Below are 18762 nucleotides of genomic sequence, written 5' to 3'. Positions count from 1 at the left end.
GATGGTAGGTCTTAGATGAGACGGGCTTTCTGGCTGCCATAAGGGTGCGTATGACATCTTGGGAAAACCCTTTTCGGGCAAGGACTAACGACTCAATCGCCACGCCGTCAAATTCAGGAAGGCTGGATCGGGGTGGAGGATTGGCCCTTGAGTGAGAAGGTCGGGAGTGAGAGGTAGAGGCCATGGATCTGCTCTGCTGAGGGCCACCAGCTCGGTGAACCAGGCTCTTCTGGGCCAATGTGGAGCTATGAGTATGACTGTGCATCTTTCGGATCTGATCTTTCGGAGGACTCTTGGAAGCAGAGGGAGAGGTGGGAAGACGTAGGCCAGGTCGAAATCCCACGTGGCCGTCAGAGCATCTGCTGCTAACGCTAGGGGGTCTCGACATCTGGACATGAATCGTGTCACCTTCCGGTTCTGACGAGAGGCCATGAGGTCTACTTCCGGAAGACCCCATAGGTCCACGATGTCTTGGAAGATCTTGGGATTCAGGGCCCATTCCCCTGGATCGATCCTTTGACGGCTGAGATAGTCTGCCTGCCAGTTCTCGAGTCCCGGAATGTAGATTGCGGTTAGCCGGACCTCTCTTGCTTCTGCCCATGTTAGGATGTGACTGACCTCTTTGAGGGCTTGTCGACTTCTTGTGCCCCCCTGGTGGTTTAGGTATGCAACCGTGGTTGCGTTGTCTGATTGGATCTTGATGTCGCGCCCTGTGAGTCGGTTCTGCCAATGGATTAGAGCTAGGCGTACCGCTCTGATTTCCAAAATATTGATTGGAAGTCGGGCTTCTGCGGCTGTCCAGGTTCCCTGAGCTGAGAGTTGTCCCAGTACTGCGCCCCAGCCCTGGAGGCTGGCGTCCGTGGTTAGGATGATCCACTGTGGTTCCTGTAGGGATCGTCCCTTCTCCAGGTGAGTCGGGTTGAGCCACCAGGACAGGGCCACTCTTGTTCTGGGTAGCAGTTTGATTGGCTGAGAGAGGGAGTTGCGGTTCCATTGATCCAGAATGTTCCACTGTAGAGCCCTTAGGTGGAACTGGGCGAAGGGAACTGCTTCTATAGAGGACACCAGAGACCCCAGCACTTGCATGGCAAACCGGATGGAGGGCTGAGGGGTGTGGATGAGCTGACGAACTAGGCTCTGGATTCTGCCAATCTTTTCTGGCGGGAGGTAGACCCTCTGCTGCGCTGTGTCGAAGAGCATCCCTAGGAAGGGCATGCGTTGGGCTGGCGTTAGCCGGGATTTCGCTATGTTGATCTTCCATCCCAAGGTGGTCAGGGTGTCCATGACTAGTGAGAGCTGGGATGTGGCGGCTGGACGAGATGGAGCTTTGAGTAGTAAATCGTCCAGGTATGGAGTGATGGAGACTCCCCTGGACCTCAGTGAGGCTGCGGCTGCCGACATGATCTTGGTGAATATCCGGGGGGCCGAGGTGAGGCCGAAGGGAAGTGCGGTGAACTGGAAGTGTTTGTTTTTGACCGCAAAGCGCAAGAACTTCCAATGGGGAGGGAAAATGGGCACATGCAGGTATGCGTCTTTGATGTCCAGGGCCACCAGGAATTCGTTGGGGTTCATGGCTGCAATCACTGACCGTAAGGATTCCATCTTGAACCGTGAGGCACGAATGAAGACGTTTAGATGCTTCAGGTCCAAGACGGGTCGGAAGGATCCGTCCTTTTTTGGGACAATGAAAAGGTTGGAATAGAAGCCTCGAAACTTGTCGCCGGGTGGAACCGGAACGATGACTCTTTCCTCCAACAGGTTCTGGATGATAGAAAGAAGGGCGTCTTGTTTGTGTGGATCCGGAGGAACATGGGACATGAAAAAACGATTCGGTGGTCCGGACATGAATTCGAGACGATAGCCTGAGGTGATTATGTCGTGTACCCACGTGTCTGTGGTGAGGCAAAGCCACTCGTCTCGGAAAAGGCGAAGCCTGCCTCCAACGGGTGTGTGATCTTCTAGTGGAAGGTAGTCATGCTGTGGAGGATTTATCGGAGGGTTTGGCTTGAGGCTTTTTGTTTTGCCAAGAGTACTTGGGGCGGCCTTGGAATCTGGGTTTGCTCGAATTCTGGGATTGGTAATCCCTAGAGGGCGGTGCCTTGGATGGCCTCGTGCGAAAGAAGCGTCCTCGACGAAAGGAGGTACGGTTCCTTGGTTGCGGAAGCAGAGTGCTCTTTCCCCCGGTAGCCTGACTGATAATTTTGTCCAGATCTGGGCCAAACAGGAGTTTACCCTTGAATGGAATGGTGGTAAGAGATTTCTTGGACGAGAGGTCGGCCGACCATAGTTTGAGCCAGAGAGAACGGCGTGCCGCCACCGAAAGTGCTGATGTTCGACTGATGGCTTGGACCGCATCAAGGGATGCTTCGCAGAGGTATTCGTTGGCGTCCTTGATTTGGGATGCCAGGTTTGCCAGTTCTTGTCTAGGGGCACCAGAGTTGATGCCATCGATTAACGAGGTAGACCAGGATTGGATGGCCCTTGCTACCCACGCCGATGCTAGGACGGGTCTCAGACTTTCCCCGGACGCTGTGTATGCGGCTCTGAGGAACCCTTCCGTCTTTTTGTCCATGGAGTCCTTGAAGGAAGAGGAGTCGGGGACCGGAAGGGCAGTGTTCTTGGAGAGGCGTGAGACAGGTGCATCCACAGAGGGTGGAGTGGACCACTTGTGAAGAGATTCCTGGGGAAACGGATATGAGCGCTGAAAACGCCTATTGGCTTGGAAGCGCTTCTCTGGGTGATCCCACTCTGACTGGATGATACTATCCAACTGTTCGTGAGTGGGAAACGTGGATAGGAGCTTCTTCTGGCGCTTGAATAGGGATTGCGCCGAAGTCTGAGCCTCTGGCGCCTTGAGGTCGAGGCAGGATATGACTGCCGCAATGAGGGAGTCTACCGCTTCCGATGGAGTTTTAGCCGTTTCCTCAGCTTCGGCAAGGTCATCTTCGTCTGAAATTTCCCCTTCGCTTAGGGATTGTTCATCCCAAGTGGCCGAGGGCTGATGAGAATCAGAGTCGCTGTATTCTTCAGTGTGAGTTGGCACGTGACGTTTAAGGGATTTGGCTCGGGGGTCTGGGTCCTCCCGATCCAACCTGTCCAGCAGTTTGTCCAGGCATGCTGCCAATTTGGGAATGCCTGTAGAAAGAGAGACAGCCCATGATGGAGGTTCCTGGTTGGAAACCGTTGGCTGTGGCTGTAATGCATGTGTTTCCGCGGAAGAAGGCCCGTCCCTTGGTTCCTCGGTCTGGACTAGAGGGGTAGGTTCCTGGGCCTGGGAAGTAGTCTCAGCTGGAATCTTGGAGCAGGAGGAGCATAGGGGGTCCTTCCTGCCTGAGGGGAGGCGTTTGCAGCACCTGGCGCAAGCAAGATATTTAACTTTGGATGCGCTAGAGGTCCCCCTGGAAAAGGGGCCGTCTGAATTGCCCTCTGCCATGATTTGGAGCAAAAGAACAGGAAAAAGACAAACAAGCAGAAAAGCAGTGCCAATACAGTGCCAATACAATATCAGTATAATGGCAGTATGGTGCCAAGGGTAAGTAGAGCAAAACACGGAGTTAGTACAGTGCCAGTACAGGAGAACCGTATCAGTGTAGTGCCAGAGCAGTGCTAGTACAGGTCAAGACAGTACAGAGCATATATGGTGCCAGTAAAAAAAAGCCGCTACAGTAATGCATCAGAAAAATAAAACTTTTTTTTTTTTTTTTTTTAATAATATAATGCCTTTAACAGTAAGCAAGAGGGGAATTTTCCCCTTTGTAGCCTGCGTGCCTGCCCACCCCACCCGGTAAGCCTAATCTCCCTATTGCCAGTGCCTATCTCCTGAAGGAAAAAGGGGGGTACCGGTCCCTGTGAGCCCGTGCTGCCTGAGGAGCCTGAGACCGGATGGAGAGTGAAGAGGGAGCCAGCAATCAGGATGGAGAGCAGAGATCAGGATGGAGAGCGGTGAAGCGAGTGATCCGGTGCTGCCTGCAGAAGCGCGCGAAAGAAGGGCGCGAAGAGAGACTTCGGCAGGGGCGCGTGACGTCATCCGGCTGTGCAGAAGGTGGAACGCATACGGTGGAACGCATACGGTGGAACGCATATGGTGGAACGCAGGCGGTTCGGAAAATTCAGGGGAGCCGGAGAGGCAGCGGAGGTAAGGAAAGTGACGGTGGTAGGCTGGCAGAGTTAGGTAGGGCTGGGGACACAGGCAGGGCTGGATGTATGGCTGGGAGGCACGGAGAGTACCGGAGCAGGAGCAGGCCAGGCCAGGGGGGAGGGAGGTAAGGCAGGCAAGCATAGGCAGCGCTTTGGCTGGGCAGGCTTAATGGCACAAGGACGGCTGGGCAGCTTCTGCGCTCTGTAGTCAGAGGCAGGGAATCTGCAAGGGCCAGTAGTAACAGCTTACGTGAAGGGGGCCCCAGCGTCCTGTTTTTCCCACGTAGGGGGAAGCCTGGATAGAGGGGCTCCTGTTGGAGACCCTCTAGGACAACCCCTGTTGCCAGATTGGATCTGGCCGATGGAAAGACTGTGAGTAGTAGAGATCCTGTCTCCTTGTGGGACACTAGAAAAAAACTGGCCTAGGCAGGAAGTAACAGGGGGTATAGCAGCAGGGAGGAGGGGTTAGGCCTCTTCTTCCTATTCTAGTGTCCTGCCTCCTGCTGGTACCTACTATACCCCATGGTCCCTGTGTCCCACAGACGACTGCTAGAGAAATTATTTTTTTGGCAGAAAAGATGGCAACTCTACATTGACTTTTTTCACCTGCCTATGTATAAAGATTTAGAACTTTTACACTCAGATGAAGCCCCCACTATGGTACAGATCAGTGCTGTCCAACTGGCGGGCCGTGACCCCCCTCTGTGTGGCCCCCCCACCTGTCTGGCTGCTGTGACTACTTACCTTTGTGTAAGCTTTAAATGGTATCAGTACTGAGATTGGCCCCCTGCATGGTTCACACCTCAGATTCAGGCTGTAATCCCCTGTATTGTTCCTGTACTGCTCACACCTTTTAGTTTCTGCATTGTTCATTCCCTGCATTGTTCTCACCTCAGGCTCAGACTGTAAGAACCCACATTGTTTACCTGTTCACACCTCAGACTGTATGTACTACCTGCCCTATGCTGCCTTTGTGTATGGCACACACTGGCAGCATAGGGCAGGCAGAGCATCACAGACACAGTCAATTAAGGGCAGTTAAGGACTATGGTACACAGGTGGGGTAGGGCAGGCAGAGTATGGCATACACAGGCAGCATAGGGCAGGCAGAGTATGGCACACGCAGGCAGAGTATTGCACACACAGGCAGCATAGGGCAGGCAAAGTACAGCACACACAGGTGGGGTAGGGCAGGCAGATTATGGCACACAAAGGCAGCATAGGGCAGGGAGAGTATGGCACACACAGGCAGCATAGGGCAGGCAGAGTATGGCACACACAGGCAGCATAGGGCAGGCAGAGTATTGCACACACAGGCAGCATAGGGCAGGCAGAGTATGGCACACACAGACAGCATAGGGCAGGCAGAGTATGGCACATACAGGCAGGGTAGTGCAGGCAGGGTACTGCCTGTGTGTGCCATGCTCTCCCTGCTCTATGCTGCTCGTGTGTGTGCCATACTCTTCCTGCCCTATGGTGCCTGCCCTATGCTGTCTGTGGGAGGTGAACCTGGCAGGGGTTTGTTCTGGGAGTTTGTTAGCAGTTGGATATAGCCATTAAATGGTCCCTAAGGTGTGTAAGTATGAGCTGGGGGTTGCTCTGTTATCCACAGGGGAGGAGGAAGCTTATAGACTTAGGGGTATGTCTTCATATAACATAATATATTTCTTTCACTTACAAAAGATGGTTGATATCCCCACAGAGAGCACCAAGCATTTGGATTATTGCTGCGCTACCAGCATTAATGTGGTCATGGTCTTAAAAGCTCTTGTAATATAATGAGTGTGGTTTGATGTGGGTGTGGAATAAAAAAAGAGGAGTGGTCAAAACTGGCTTCCATTAGCGGCCCTCCACTATGTATGCTAGAGAAATTCCGTCCCTCGGCACCACAGATATTGGACAGCGCTGGTATAGAGCACTGATCCCCAACCGGTGGCTCAGGAGCAACATGTTGCTCACCTCCCCCATTGATGTTGCTCCTAGTGCCCCCAAAGTAGGTGCCCATTTTTACATTTCTGGCTTGGAGGCAAGATTTGGAAGCACAGAGAGACAGACTCCAAGCAGAGCCTCATGCATGCTAGCACAAATGCTCACGGTATCCCTGGTATAGAGGGTTGGTGTAATTAATGTGTGGGGTGCATATGTAGGAAGTCTGTGGTTCTTAAACAAGATTAATAATTATAAAGTTCAGTATTCAGCAGCAGTTAATATGGTGACTTTCTCTTCTTCACTTCAGATTTTTAATACATACATAAACGCACTGCATATAGTGCTTCACACTTGGCATCACTGTTCTTGAGTATGATTAACCTAGATACTAACATCACTATACTTCCAAAGTAGAGATTATGGCTGTCTTTGCTAACTAGCCCTATCAATCTATAGCTATCTGACTGCTCTGGGATTTTCTTTCCTCAGGCTGTGGAATTCACTCTCATTACCAGGTAAAGAGAACTCAAGATCCTCCCTGGTCATTACTTTCTGGCAGTACTACTCCCAGGGGAAAGTAATCATACTTTTATTATTTTTAGGAGACACAAAAAATACAGATAAAACAGGTAAACAAATGCTTCTTACAGCATGCAACAGGTTAAACTGGGCTGGTGGCTATTCATATACCCCTTATTTACTAGGGGACTACAATAAATTATATAATAATTGGTTTAATACTCACAGTCAAGCATGGACCCCCTAATGCAGTTTGTCCCTGAATACACTACTATCACATATACAGTATTATATGTATTTATATTTATAGTGTGGCAGTGTGTGATTACCAGATACCCCCAAATTGGATTTCAAGAAATAAACTGCACATTAGCAAGCCCTCCCAAGGGACTTTTAAAATGTGATTTCTAATTGTATTTGTCCTCACATAAAATTCCATATACTGTCAGGTTTAGGAAATAGTTCATTAAATTGCATGTTAATGTTTGCAGCACATCTCGACAGTACTGGCACATTTATAAATTCCAAATAGGTGAGAAATGAACATGAGAAACTGATTTTTATGTGCAAATAACTTTTTAACCAAGCATCTCAGACAAAATACAAAGCCTCTATATAATTAACGTGACAGTACATTTATCTTAAAAAGCAAATTAATGTTCATTAGAGGTGACACAATCCTTTTAACATTCGGTTTGGTTACAGTCATCATTGTTAATAGTACAGCAATAGGCTCTGTTATTTAGAATGTTTGGGACCCGGTATTTTAACATCAAGTACAACATACTGTCTCATTATTATAGGAGACAAAGCAAATCAGTCAAAAATGAATTGTTTGGTGTTATTTCAGAGCTTTTTTGGAGGAAGGCCTTCTTAATAATAATAATAATAATAATAATAATAGATAAAATACCCATTCAAACATCTTAAAATAAAATTCAATTGTAGTGGTATGGTCCTAGACTTGATGTTGAACTTTTTCAGGTCTGTGTCCCCATACGTATGCACAGCACGATCATTTTCACATAAATAGGAAAAGCTGTAAATGTGTATGGGCAATTACATTCCTATGGTTCTCCTTAAGATGACAGGGATAATGTAAAATACTGTACTTGTGTACAATGAACTTTGACTAGTTCACTCCTGTGTTCTCTAAATCCTATATAATATAAGCAGTGAGTTTCAGAATGTGAATTCTTCACATTTCAGTAGCCATTGCCTCTGTGTTAAAATGTTCTGTTCTAAAGATAAAGGTGATCCTTTAAAATGCATTTTGCAAAAAAGGCAACAATCAGCCATTACTTTGCACTTTGCATACTGTGTGCCGCATTCTGTAACTTGCTGCAGGGCTCTGTGCTCCTGGAGAGCGCTGAAAAGACTAGAGAAACCGCGGAGGGACTGGGGAGCTAGCAATATGCTAATGGCCCCTGCACTTAAGGCTGATGCCACACGTGGCGTTTTTCCGCTGTGTTTTTTCTCAGCCTAAAAACGCTGTACAAGCCACACAGCCCGAGACTATGGCGTTTTTCAGCCTAGTACTGGTGACGTAACCAAATCCCGTTTCCATGGTGCTAATAGTGCGAAATAGCAAAAAAACGCCGCGTATTTCAGCTAGGTCTGGAACTGCCTTTGCGTATACATAGGAATAGCTTGCTGTGCAAATACTGGCGTATTTCAGCCAACGCTTGAAAAATCCATGCTGAGGCGTTTTCTAGCGTATTTCTGCATTGTGTGGTTTGCTTCAAGTCTTTTCAAGCTATTTCTATGGATGATGATATCAGGCGTTTTTCAGCCGCCGAGAGAATTAGAAAATACGCAGCGGAAAAACGCCACGTGTGGCATCAGCCTAAGGGGTTAATTCACCTGATCCCCCGTTCCCGTGCATAGCAAAGGATAGGAAGGAGTCCCCTCACAGGTTTCCTGACCCTCCTCTTCCGCCTGGCTTTCATCCCGTGCTGCACTCCTCTCCCCCCACCGATGCGAGAAGAGCCGCATCTCCCTCCCACCCTGTCTGAACTCAAATTGGCAATAACTAAAGTTTGTTTAAAATAAATATAGAATGCCAGGTGGCAGGAGGCAGGTAGGCTACAGAAAGGAATAATGAATATTGCTATTTATAAAAGTAAATTAATTTTCTCATTACAGGTATGGGTTCTCTTATCCAGAAAGCTCCAAATTTCAGTCCATCTCCCACAGGGTCGATTTTAATCCAATAATTAAAACATTTTTAAAAATTAAATTTTTCTCTGTAATAAAACAGCACCTTGTACAAGATATAATTAATCCTTTTTAAAGGCAAAGACCCTATTGGGATTGATTTTTTTTATTAGGTTTATGATTAAATTATTTTTTAGTAGACTTGATCCCTTGAAAGATCTTTGGATTCCTTATCGGGAAAGCACCAGGTCCCAAACATTCTGGTTAACAGGTCCCATACTTGTACGTTTCTACTAGATATTACACATTGGTTTCAGGCACAAGTATTATTTCGTATCAAGGAACTATAATCATTGTTTTTTCCATACGTAATCAGTTTTCCCAGCACAAGTACGGGATCCATTTTTCCAGAAACCCGTTATCCAACTATGGTCATTTTTTTGTCAAACTTACTGTAGCTGCCAACCACATAATTTCTACATTCTTCCTCTTTTTGGCTTGTGTATTTTGATGCAGGTTTTCAAGGAGTTCCTTCACGTCACTTTGTTCCTGTAATAACTGTGGACCTATGAAAAATGAATGCAAAATATAATTCCTCTGGCCTTGTTTTAGCCATGTTTCCTTCATTCAATAACTTGTTATTTGCATATCTATCTGTTTGTGTCTCTATCATGTATATTCTTGCTACAAACACAGCAGGAAAGCACTTTGTTATTAATAAATAAAATATATACACAAACCACTCCACATGATTAAATGCAAATGAAATAAATCTTGATTATGTCCCAAAATTAGAGCAAAACAATAATATTCTATAGATGCAGCACTAGAGTTCAACGTGGTAGAGTATTTAAAGAAACCAAACTAAAAGAAGTGCTAAATGACAATGGCATATTTAACCGTAGCAACCAATCATAATTAGTTTTATCAGTGAGCTACAAATTTGAATGTGCATGCAAAGGCTGGTTATTATAGATAATTGGTAGAATTTAGTGCCTATGCTAGGAAGTCAGTCATTTTAGAATTCACAAAATAATATCAGCCATAGATACAAATACTTTAATTATAACTATGTAATTATAAAATGCAAATGAAAATCAACCTAACACAATATATGAAAACAAAGTATTTAAAAAATAAAATTAAAATACACTGTATAAATCTGGCAGGGCCTTACTGCTTCTCCTCTTTAATGAAAGTGGCAATACATGGAGCACATAACTACAACAATAGGGTCATTTATGACATGATAGAAAGGGGGCCATGTATTTGCACTTTGCACACTGCCCTATATGCTAAATTAATGTCCACATGTCCCGGTGTTACAAAACAGATCACAGAGACCTGTGACTACCCCATGGATACACCACTGCAGAAGAGGTAGGTGGGCAGAGGCACATGGGGTCCCCCTTTCTGTCCCTACCAATCCCCTAATGAGTATCATTCAGATGGCAAGTTGGATAATAATTGCACTGTGCTCTGACACTTCCTCTGGATTTTCCATTGGGTGGGAGGTGCAGAGTAGAACACTGTGCCTGACACAAGGCAAGCGTGAATAGCAAGCTAAAGGGCTCACTTCTATACTCCTGGGCCTGTAGCCGAGGCAGTTGTAAATGACTCCTAATATGTTTTTATATTCCTCAAAATAAAAAACATAAAATAAAGAAAACCAGAAAAACTACTGCTTTTAGATAAATGCTGTTAACAAGGAATATGAAGAATGGTTGTATTTGTACTTTTGGGATGAAGAGTCCTCTTAACTTTATCATTATGTCTCTCCTCTGGGGAAAATGTATTTTATGGATTTTGTTTGAATGGCTAGCCACTGGTTCCCTTTGATATTAACACTTCAGGCTATTGAGCAGCATCTGGTTTGCAGTATTTTATTTCTATTTAATTTATTTTGTGAAACTCCGCAGTTGTTAGATACCCTGCTGTAGTGCTAATGTAGATGCTTATTGAGTAACACTGTAGGGTATGGAATAGATTAAAGCAGAAGTTAAAGGAGTTGTTTTGTGGGTGAGATAAAACAGATATATTCATTGTAAAATAAAGGGGGTCTAGCAATGTTCTATCTGTGATGTGTCTACACGTGTACTTGATATACATGCAGCTGTCCTGTCCTGTTTGGTAGAAGGCATATTTATTGTCAGGGGCCCAGTGCCAATGATGGCCTGGAAAGGTGCATCTCCTGTTGGCACAGATTCACAGAGCCCTAAGAGTTTGGGCATATGCATTAAAATGAATGGGGTTTTCGGGAAGATTTGGTCACAGAGAGTGTGGAAGGGTGTGTTTAGATTAGAGGCATGGTTATTTAGAAGATTGGAATCACGGTCTATTTAGTTGGCAGGGCACACCTAGGGGGCCTGGTGGTATGAACTGAAAAGCATGTTAAAGTAGAACTAAAGCTTAAGAAAAAGTTAGGCTATAAACTCTACATGATATGTTTTGGGCTAATTTACTAGCCCAAGGCAACCCCTTTAGAAGATGCCCCCAGTAGCTCCCCTTCTTTTGTGCAGATTTACAACACATGCTCTGTGCTGCTGTCAGTTACTGAGCTTAGGGACTGACTCACAATGTACTGTGTAAACACAATACAAGGGTAATTCATTCAGATTCACACACCATGGCAGCTCAGAAACCAGTGCATTCTGCATATGAATATAATATTCAGCCCTGTAGCACCAGCTTATATTACAAATCTGATTTCCTACTTCAAACTTTCTATAAACTCAGGGCCCAGTGCACACTAAGCATATGCAGTGCCACAAGATAACCTAGCAAAATTCCATATAGCCAGCTCTACTAGACAAATTTGAAGGCATGAATCATTACTGTTAGCAAATAATAATTCTTTGAGTAAGGGTGCTCAGTATTGTTATACAATACATGTATGCAGGTTTAAACATCATATTTACCATGTCTATTTACATTTTTGGAAAATATTCAAACCCCTTTGTGAGTATAAGAGAACTTTATTATAAGCTATCTTAAAATGTATTCTCACAAATGAGAAACTTTAGGAGATAATCTGAATGAAACATTTCCCTATCACGTTAATGGGCTCTCCTGCTCCAAAAAAATGCTATTGCAAGACAAAACCATTTGCTGAAGATCCATTATATGGTGCAGTACAAAACTGGATTTGTTAAATAGGAGGCCATTGTCACAACATTTTGCTTGAATTATATTATAACAACACATTTATATTGGAAAAATAAGAAGAGAACGTGTTTTGATTTTGTTCTTCTACAAATGCAGCACAAAGCACTTCAACTCTATTTTTATTTTCTTTATGTATATGCACAAAAAACCCAGGAACATTCACAGTGTAGTATCTAAATATTGCAAATTCTAGAACACAATATCCACGTATGACATTCTAAGAATGGAATGTGCTCTACGTCATCCCATGAGGCAAGGGAACTAAAGCATGCAGGGCTGAGATGTTACATAATGCACACAGATTCCCATGGATTGCTGGGATGGAAATTAACACTGTAAAGCTACAGCAAACTGCAGAGTGTAGGGATAATGTTGTTTCAGTCCTTGTTTCATAAACAAAATTCACAGATCCCTAGCAGAAATTATATAATCAGAGAAGTATAGGTCTAAATTAAAGTTCACTGTGAAGCTGAATTGTGTCAACTTACTGTTTAAATATAGCTGCAAATAAGTGTGCAAAGAAGCAGTCAGTTCAAGCACAATTATAAGGGCATACCTCATTTTGTTTTGTGTAGTGACCTTAAACTTGTGTGCACATAGATAGCTTAGAGCCAATATTGGTCATAACTTGTGTCTGCATTATTATTATTATCTACATGTATTTATAAAGCACCAACATATGCCTCAGCGCTGTACAATAAATGGGTTTATACACTGAACATTGAACATACAGAATTACATACAAAGCAACCAATAACTGATACAGGAGGTAAAGAGGACCCTGCCCAACAGAGCTTACAATCAGAGTGCACAGCTCAGATCCCCAAACCGTTGGGCTGTCCCATCTAGAAGGGCTGGGTGGGCCCAGACTGATAGTCAGATAGGGTGAGATTTGGGAAGAACCTACCCTGGATATCCCTAGGACTATGGCTAAATCGTTGATACAACATTGGGCATCAAAGCTTGAAAACCCCTGGCTTAGAGGTAACACTGCTCCAAGGCTAATGACTACTGCACTCCTAAGGGGTAGGTAAGTCTTATACTTACTTTACTCATTCACCGCTCTAGGTAAAACAAATAAGGAAAGTATAGAGGTGGGTGCCTGCACCTACATAGGAAAGGCAACAGGACCCTAATATCATCATTAAAACTTACCCCCATGTAACTGCACAAGTTGGAGGGGAAATGCTTAAGGTTCAAGAGAATAACAGCCACTCTTTTATAAAGCCCTTAAGATCAAGGGTTTGAAAATCTGTTTGACAATAAATTTACTATGCAACTATTTTGTTGCACTCCAATAAAGCACCGCAACTTTCTGTTTTCAGAAATCTATTATGCTGTGCACAGTTTAGACAGGAAAGTGTGACTGAGATTTCTGGCTGCTGTACTGCTTGCCCTTCACTTAACAGATTCCATCATTTGACCACCTTAAATTGATATGAACACCCCCCACCCTTTTTTTTTTAAGTATAATGAAATATATTTAATTTTTTTCTCTGCAGCAAATACTTTAATGCAAGAAGGAGAACGATCTATAAAGAAAGTACATTTTGTAAGGAATGTTGTTGATATTGAAACAATAATACCTGCCTGTATTTATTGCACATAAATGGGTTTATAGATACAAGCTATAAAGAAGTTTTTTTCACTAGCTGTTTATTCCACTGTTGGTATTGCACTGCATTGTATTTAAACTTTTATTTCACATCATGTCAGGCCTTTAAGCAGCAGTCACGTTTGGCAGACTTTTATTAAAAGTAATGAATCCCGTGAAGCAGAAATGGACAGTAAATCTCCTTAATATTGTTAGCCAAAGCATTGCAGTGTATAGTTATTTATACAAGAACTTAATGTCATCATGACCTAACGTCGATTTTTACCTACTTTCGGATTTTATACTGTCATTGCCCTTGTTTTAGCACCATCTATAAGGCTGTTTTATTATCTAAGTTATCTTTGTTCGCACAGCTTAGAGGCTATTCCATAAATACACCACTCCCACTTTAACCTAAACTAACCCACAGTGTTAAGCAAATTAAAAGAACACTAGAAACATACTTAAAGGAGAAAGAAAGGTAAAAACTAAGTAAGCTTTATCAAAAAGGTCTATGTAAATACAGCCATAAGCACTCACAGAGACACTGCACTGACTTCTCTGTCAAAAGATTTATTGTGTCTGCAATTCCTGTGCCAGAGAAACACAGCTTTCTGTTCTCTGCTCTTTCCTGCTCCCCCCCCCAAGAATGCTAAGAACTCACTCCCCCCCTTAGGAATGTGGATCTGAGCCAATCAGCAGGAAGCTGACTCATAGTCTTACTAACTGAGCATGTTCAGTTTGGTCTGCATGTCTGTGCAGGAGTGAGGCATTATGGGAACTTTCTTTACACAGCTCAGCATTTTTTATTCCTGTTTGGCTTCTGATCTTCTGAACAGGAGAAATATGGGGAGACCTAAGGGCACTATTGAGAGAACTGAAGGTATGCCTGCAGCTTGAGATTAACTCTTTACTAGCCTTTCCTTCTCTTTTAAAAGAATTGTAATTGTATAAATACAATTGGACTAGTTCCAATAAAGTTTTAAGGGATACTGACTAACTCCTATTGTAAAAGTATTATATTTCTTGCATTTATGCACAAACGCACACTAATGGTCTTATTTATCAGTTTTTGAGTTTCTGTTTTTCTAATTTGAATTAACTTGCATTTTGAATGCTTGCTTATGTACTAATTATGAATAAAAAAAAGTCTATCTTGAATTTGTCAGTTTCCAAGCTCGAAAAAAGCTCACAAAATAAGGAAAGTATAGGAGTGGGAGCCAAATTTCCAAATTAATTTTAGCGCTTTAAAAGTTATATGTAAATGTAACTGCTATTGAAAGCAGTCTGCCAATGCCAGTCTCCTCCCCCAATACAGGTCTGTCAGTCTGTTGCCTTGTGTTACATTGTTTCAACAGTCAGAGCCACTAGGGCAGGGAATAGAAAGGGACAAACACTGCTTTAATTAGCAATTATATCTAAGTCAAATACTATTGCAATTTCATTTGTAATGAATGTATATTGCAAAGTTGCTTAGAATTATGTTTTCTTTTATTAGGCAAAAAATTTAATTTTGGGTTGACTTGTCCTTTAATAAATACTAGACATTTGAGTTTCTGAACTATAATTCAAATTGTGTGAGTTGTAGAGCTAAAAAGAATTGTGGAAAAACTCAAACTCTAACATTGATAAATCACCCCTATATCTCTCATTAAAGGCTCTGATTTTAACTATTTTACAGTTTAATGCACATGGAGCATCTTCTCTGTGGGTTACAATATGCTGCTGGAGAAGTGCCAGCATTGGTTGTTTAGGAACAATCTAATACCTTGGTAAGTGTTAGGGTCCTGATGCTGACATATGTTCTTCCTGTGTATGTGTTGGTTTGCTCTGGGTACTCCAGTTTCCCCCCAGACATACAGTACCAGCATGTTAAGAAGACATTCACCCTAGTTTGTATTTGTGCGGGAGTGTGATATCGACTTCATTTGTAAGCTCTACTGAGGCAAGAGGTGACTGAAGAACTATATAGGCAAAACATGCTTTATAAACAAAGGTTAATAATACATACAATAATTATTCTCAGACCCAAAATATCCATTTGAGAACTGCTTGTAATAGTCAGGCGGTCCCCTTTGAAGACAATGGAAGGAGGCAGGGCCATTTCAGGCTCTTCTCTGCCAGCAGAATTATTATGGTGGAGTAATACCCTATGTGCCACAGCCCTAAGAGCCCTAATAAGTGATTTTATGCATTTGGATTAGTAGCTTGGCAGGGGAGTACAAAATGCTTAAAATTGCCCCCATTTAATTCTAGGACAATCAACTGAAAATAATGGTGCAATGTTTCCAGTTTTTATCCATGTGATTTTTATCAGGATAATGTTGAAAGAAGTAAGATCTATTTGGTGATATATTATTGAGCTCACAATAATCTGTGCAGTAAAACAAAAATCCTGAACATGCCAAGAGTTTGATGCACAATAACTGTATTGCTAAACGTATAGCTAGAAAATAATTAGAAAACCCACATGATTTGGCACACAGCCCCCAGAATCAATGTATGAACTAGGTACACAGTGATGTCTATGTAATTATGATAGCATACAATTTGATTACATATTATTATTATTAACATTTATTTATAAAGCGCCAACATATTCCACAGCGCTGTACAAGTACACGAGAAATGTAAATGTGAACTTCCAACCGTGGTCCATTCACTAGTATGGATTTTTCAGAGACATATTTATCTAAGGACTAACTTTTATCCTTTGATAAATATGTCCCAAAAAATTCCATAAATACAATATCATAAATACAATACAGAGACTGTGATAATATACTTACACGCTGAAGGAACTTTCTCAATACACATTCTATAATATTCTTCCAAATGCTCTACATTTTCTTGATTAATGCTTTCTTGCAAAGATGTATCACCAAATCTGCAATCGTGAAAATACAAGTTACATTCTGAAGTATCAGAGAACAATGGTACATAGACAATGTGATAACTAATGTAAACAGTTTCTACAAAATAATTCTGCAAAAAAATGAAAGCAATCAGGGACAATACTATAGAGCTGATTTACAAATGCTAATAGGGAGGCAAAATTATGCTCATTGGGACATTATTTAATAAGGTGATTTGCTTGCACATCATAAGTAATGAGTGGCAATATGCAAGGCCACAAAACCAATGACACAGAAAAAGGGGGGGGGCTCCCCTAACAATTTCAAGTGTTAACACCCAATACATATATCCACTGCCATAAATTGAATTTAGGATCTGTATGTGGACACTTAGCTATCCATTGGTATGGCACAAAATTGTATATATATCTTAACCTAAAATATTGGATTGACTATCTACATTTAAAAAGGAAACATTAAACCTTTTTTTAAAAATATGTGTGTACATAAATCTACATACAGTATGTCTATCTTATAGAAGGGCCCTCATTCTATGTTAATTGTTTCATTAATTCTTGGTATGTTTCCTTAAGTGAATTTTATTCAATGTTCATTGTTAGTATAGGAGATAATTTTGCCCCAGTAAAGTATATTTTTACTGTTTGTTTAGCTTATTTTATACTGTTGCATATTCCAACAGATTTTATCTAATAGTAGATTTAAATAATACACTGAACTAATTAGTGTTCCCAGCTAAAGCTCAGGGACTCCAGTAGCACAATGGCTTTTTCTTCTCAAGGATGCATCAATTAGACTGTGTTGTCTTGGTAAAGAATAATTTCAAAACTCAGTTCCAGGCTTAAGAGTACTGGCACCCATGGAAAGCACCTATTCCTCTACCCTCTACACAGAAAACTATAGCAGCCAATTAGCAGGTAGAATTTAATTGCTACTTGTTTAAAACAAACTTCTTATTGACTGCTATTGGTTACTGTGCCTGGGCAAACATAAGGGGTTATGTAATAAAAGATGCTTCAAAGTTTGCTTCACATCTAGTTACTTATAGCAACCATGTAGCAGAAGTTTGAATTTAAGTATCTAATTCGATTCCGTGTTGTGAGAGGGGTTTGGCATGAGGGCATTTTATTTAGTTAACAACAGTTGTTGTTAAGCATGGGGGAAGTGTTAAGAGTAAAACAGTTATTTTATTAAAAATCTGCTAGTTTAACAGAAGGTACTGTATATAAGGAGGAAGGTAGGGTACGACTTACTCTTTGGATGAAGAGAAAGGGATAGTGTATGATGGCAGGGAACCATGCGGTAGGCCACCTCAGAGAGGTACCCTGTAGGAATAGTTAAGGTAAATAGTTGTATGGTAGATTTGTTGTACCAGGTGGTGAGAGTGACTGGTAGGTTAGATAGACAAGCAGCCGAGGCTCCAACAAGAATAGAGAAACTGAGCAGTGCCCTGGCAGTACCCTGCCCAATTAGAGACCCAGTGGAAGAAGGGTTAGGTGAGATAGGGCCTAGTGTGACCTCCTATGCTGAAAATCTATAAGATGGTACAGCGTCCCTGATGAGAAGTTGGGAGCAGAGAAGCAGGCATCCGGCTGGGGCCCAGCGGCCTGGGAAACCTTAATTGCTAATTGTGAAAAGTGTTTATAAGGAACTGTGCCGGTGTTTGTTAATAAACTGTACCTGAGTTCGATGGGGACATGTGTGACCCTCTAGTTTATTCATTTCTAATGTAACTGTGATGTGTGCTACTCAGCCAACTATCCCGGGAGGGCACGGGACACCATGTTATAATGGGCTACAATACAAATTTTTGCACTGTCTGAAGCAATTTTCTGACTGACTGAGATGTTTTTTCTTTCCTTCCTCTGAATAAACATGAAGCTTGGTAGTAATTAGTTGAGCCAATGGTTCAACTAACTGTATAACTATGTGCTTAGTTATTGCAACTATATACATACACAACAGATATATTTGTTCTCTTTTAAGAATTTAACAGTTTATAATTTTTTTAATAACAAATACTTCAGCACTCTTTTTACAGAGAAACCCCCAGTTGGTAGAGTAAAAACATTCACTGTTAAGATGGTATCTTTATGCTGCATATCCAAGATTGTTGTCTGATAACCTCATCGCTAAAGGCCTGAAGCTGCCTCCTTTGGGCTTCAGGATGAAGCAGATTAGCATTGATTCCTGCAGTTGTATCTAATAACTGTAGCCCTGCAACAAACTAAAGTCTTAGTTAATCTTTTTTTCCCCAAAGAGCCAACTATCCAATTAAGATTAGAGGTATGTAATTTTAAACTAGTATTGTCATATGAAGCGCATATATTCTTGAAGCACAGGCAGAATGCAAATCTAGGGTTTTACAGTGGCTTGGGCTTAATGAAG

The 18762-nt window shown here is 42.4% G+C and overlaps 1 protein-coding gene across 7 annotated transcripts in view; it reads right to left on the bottom strand.

Moving 5' to 3' along the window:
• The window catches only part of inpp4b (inositol polyphosphate-4-phosphatase type II B), a 351939-nt gene that overhangs the window by 24243 nt on the left and 308934 nt on the right, over positions 1-18762 (bottom strand). For all 7 annotated transcript variants that reach the window (XM_031895514.1, XM_012955594.3, XM_012955592.3 and 4 more), the window contains 2 exons: positions 16291-16388; positions 9196-9308 (listed from right to left, as the gene is read on the bottom strand). In XM_031895514.1, coding sequence (XP_031751374.1) covers positions 9196-9308; positions 16291-16388 — 211 coding nt within the window. The remainder of the gene's footprint in view (positions 1-9195; positions 9309-16290; positions 16389-18762) is intronic.

Source organism: Xenopus tropicalis, chromosome 1 (assembly GCF_000004195.4).
Source record: "Xenopus tropicalis strain Nigerian chromosome 1, UCB_Xtro_10.0, whole genome shotgun sequence".
NCBI lineage: Eukaryota > Metazoa > Chordata > Amphibia > Anura > Pipidae > Xenopus > Xenopus tropicalis.
The sequence above is the reverse complement of the archived record's forward strand: the minus strand, read 5'-3'. Positions and strand labels throughout refer to the sequence as shown.